At 43.4% G+C, this 2,897-nt stretch overlaps 1 protein-coding gene across 1 annotated transcript; it reads right to left on the minus strand.

Moving 5' to 3' along the window:
• Positions 1-562: 562 nt before the first annotated feature.
• On the minus strand, positions 563-2,528 carry NRSN1 (neurensin 1). Its single transcript, XM_009582116.1, has 2 exons — positions 2,334-2,528; positions 563-1,289 (listed from the first exon to the last, which is right to left on the minus strand). The coding sequence occupies exons 1-2, from the start codon at positions 2,520-2,522 to the stop codon at positions 891-893; spliced, it is 588 nt and encodes a 195-aa protein (XP_009580411.1). The 5' UTR covers positions 2,523-2,528; the 3' UTR covers positions 563-890.
• Between the last annotated feature and the right edge of the window lie 369 nt (positions 2,529-2,897).

Below are 2,897 nucleotides of genomic sequence, written 5' to 3' on the forward strand. Positions count from 1 at the left end.
GTATGTCAAGGTCATCTAACATGGCATTAATGTACTGACAGAATACGGGGCCTGAGCATATCAAACCACATTTAGTAATCCATACCCAGCCAAAACTGAAACATTTTGTAGAAGCTTCAAACATAATACAATATAATGAAAAAACAGTATCAAACCAAAGACACACAAGTATGATGTTCCTCCTCCTATATGAATTCTTATCTTTATTTTGTATTTTTTGTTAATATGGCAATGACTAAGACAAAAGTGGCAGTTTTGCACAGGTTAGTTGTAACTCAGGATCAAGTATAACTTGCCTTTCCCAGAAAGTAACATTGCTGGGAAGCGACATGTGCCAGGATCAAATTAAGGGCGCTCACTGTCATGTGTGTTTTACCTGTGCAGCATTACTTCGACACAGACTGTAGCATGTGACAGGAGGACAAGTGCAAATTACAAGGGCAGAATCTTGGCTTCCCAGACAGCAGAACCAGGCGGTAAAAGTAAGACTAAAGAGTATTTTAAAGGCAAGAAGAAAATTAAACAAAAAGCCAATTCATCTAAACTTTAAACAGTAGGATCTAGGGTGTTCCTGGTACAGCTGTCATAAACGCACCCTATGTTTTCCAGGGATGCAATCTGATAAGCTAAACACCTAATCGTTGCTGCAAAGACTTACTGGTTCAACACAGATTAAAATGTTCAAATACACTGAATATATTGGTCACAGGTCTAATCACATAATTTCCCTTTTCCCAATCCTAAATTTGTATTGGAGCAGCTTCCCCATCAGCTGTGTGTTTGTATAGCAGAGCACTCGATGTTGTAATTAACTAGCACATATGCCAACAACAGCTGGTATTTTCCAGTTGAAGTGATCTGCAAGTGAGAAACAAAACCTAAGGAAAGCATCAGGTTTCAGATAAAGGTTGGACATTTTGAACTTTGGACAAAGTGACAGGTATCTTTGACTCTCCCGGTGCTGGCGCTTTTGTGACTGGGTTTGCATGGGCTTTTATATCAGCTATTCTCTCTTTAAATCTTTGCTGGAGGTACTTTTCTTCTTTGGAGTAACTTTTAGCAAAAGCAGACATCAGCAGACACGCTGCCACGGTGGACCCTCCAACGCAAAACAAGATTGCTCCTGCCAGCTTGCATATATCAAGGGACCCATTAAACTGAACAGCACGAGTATCCACCACAACAAAATCATCTTTCCCAAGAGCTTCGATTTTCGGTGGCACAAGAAAACCCACTACAAGAACCGTTAAACCTATCAGCATAAAAGCCATCCCAGAGATGAGTCCGACCTGGAAAACAAAGAAAGAAACAAAAACCCCAATTAATTAATATGCCTTTCCAGTTTTTAGTTGGTAAGTGGTCCTAGGAGGCATTTAGCTTTCACCGTGTCTTGCAGGTACAGTTCCCTCTTCTAGGAGAAGGCTGATATTTTTCTTTTAGGTCATATGTGGCCCTACTAGAACTAGAATATATGGAGAAACTGTCTTTTTACAACTCATATTTATATAATTCAGTATTGACATTTCTGGAAACAATGGAATGTACATCTATACATCTAAATAGCATTTCATGTCCACAGGCCCCATCACAGAGAGGATCACAGTTTAACCCCAGTGCTGTGTGACTGATTATTTCTCTAGCTTTAGGTGGTGGTTAGCATCGACAGTTCAGTCCCTGCTGATAGTCTGTGTCATATCCACCACTTGATTTCACCTCATGAAATGTCTTTCCTTTGCAGGGATTAGAAGGAAGTTGCTATTGCCATGAACAGATCACTAGAATACTTCTAGCACATTTCAAATATAAGTGCAAAATTTGGTTCACACAGAATGGCCGTACCATCAAAGCAGAGAGGGTGGATGAGATGGCTTCACAGGCCCCTTCCAATCTCTGGTGTCCTCCAATTCTGTCAAGTTCCCTGACCTTAATGGAGATCTTGCAGTTTTCTTGATCCCTAGATCACGCAGTCCCAGAGTTACTGCTGCTAACCTACCAGTCCTATTCCCAATAACCTGGCAGGACTATTGTGAGTGCAGAGCAGAGGTAAACTACACTTTCAAGCTATGGGTGGGGTTTCCCAGACAAGACTTTGATGTTTCAGTGACATGGCTCCTTGTGACAGAGAAACTAGAGGATCCAAAGACCCCAGAACTCCCTTGGAAGCTGATGTATCTTGGTAAGAGCACCCTGCTTTCAGAAAGATGATTATTCAGTCATCTCAGGGAAAACTGAGCAACACAAGGCCTTTCTGGATGACTACCTAAAACCATTAGTTGCATGGAAAAGTCTTGAAATGGGAATTTCTCTCTCCACTAAACAGCAACAGGTAGTACCTTCCAGAATGTAGAGCTCCACCTGCTCGGCGATCTCTGGATCTGAAAATCATCCTCATACTCCCATATTGAAGCTGTGCAGTCCTCATAAAACTGATGCAGGTAGGACCGAACTCCGTAGCGTTGGTACCCTCCCTCAGTGCTGCCCTGCGCATGCTTGGACCCGCAGATGTCAGCATAGGAGCTCATCCTTCCTACCTGCAATGAGAGGTTTCATGCAAAGCAGATCATTATCGATGTGGCGGGAGAGCAAAGCTGGCTACAAACTCTACAGATGACATGAAGAAAAGCAGCCCAGGAGAGACCCTTCCTTCCCTTTTTCCAAACCAAGAAACGAGCCTGGTAGAGTTGCATGCCGTGACTCAGCTCAAGTGAGCCCCAGGCACTCAGCGTCTTGGCACAGCACAGCCTAAAGGTGCTGCAGGGAACATCCCCTCCCATACGCAGGGTGCCCACTCCCCATCTTTTGCACTAGCGTGCCACTGTGTTTCCGTGGAGACGGAAAAAAGCAGAATATATCAGGTAACAAAAGCCAGCATCCCTCAAGGGCTCATGTTGCCTCTC

Source organism: Fulmarus glacialis, unplaced genomic scaffold, assembly GCF_000690835.1.
Source record: "Fulmarus glacialis isolate BGI_N327 unplaced genomic scaffold, ASM69083v1 scaffold28517, whole genome shotgun sequence".
Taxonomy (NCBI): Eukaryota; Metazoa; Chordata; class Aves; order Procellariiformes; family Procellariidae; genus Fulmarus; species Fulmarus glacialis.

Excerpts from the sequence above, each read along its gene's own strand:
- NRSN1 (XM_009582116.1), bottom strand. The coding sequence starts at position 2,522 with ATGAGCTCCTATGCTGACATCTGCGGGTCCAAGCATGCGCAGGGCAGC. Across the intron at positions 1,290-2,333 it reads GGAGCTCTACATTCTGGAAG|GTCGGACTCATCTCTGGGAT; the intron begins GTACTACCTGTT and ends TTTGTTTTCCAG.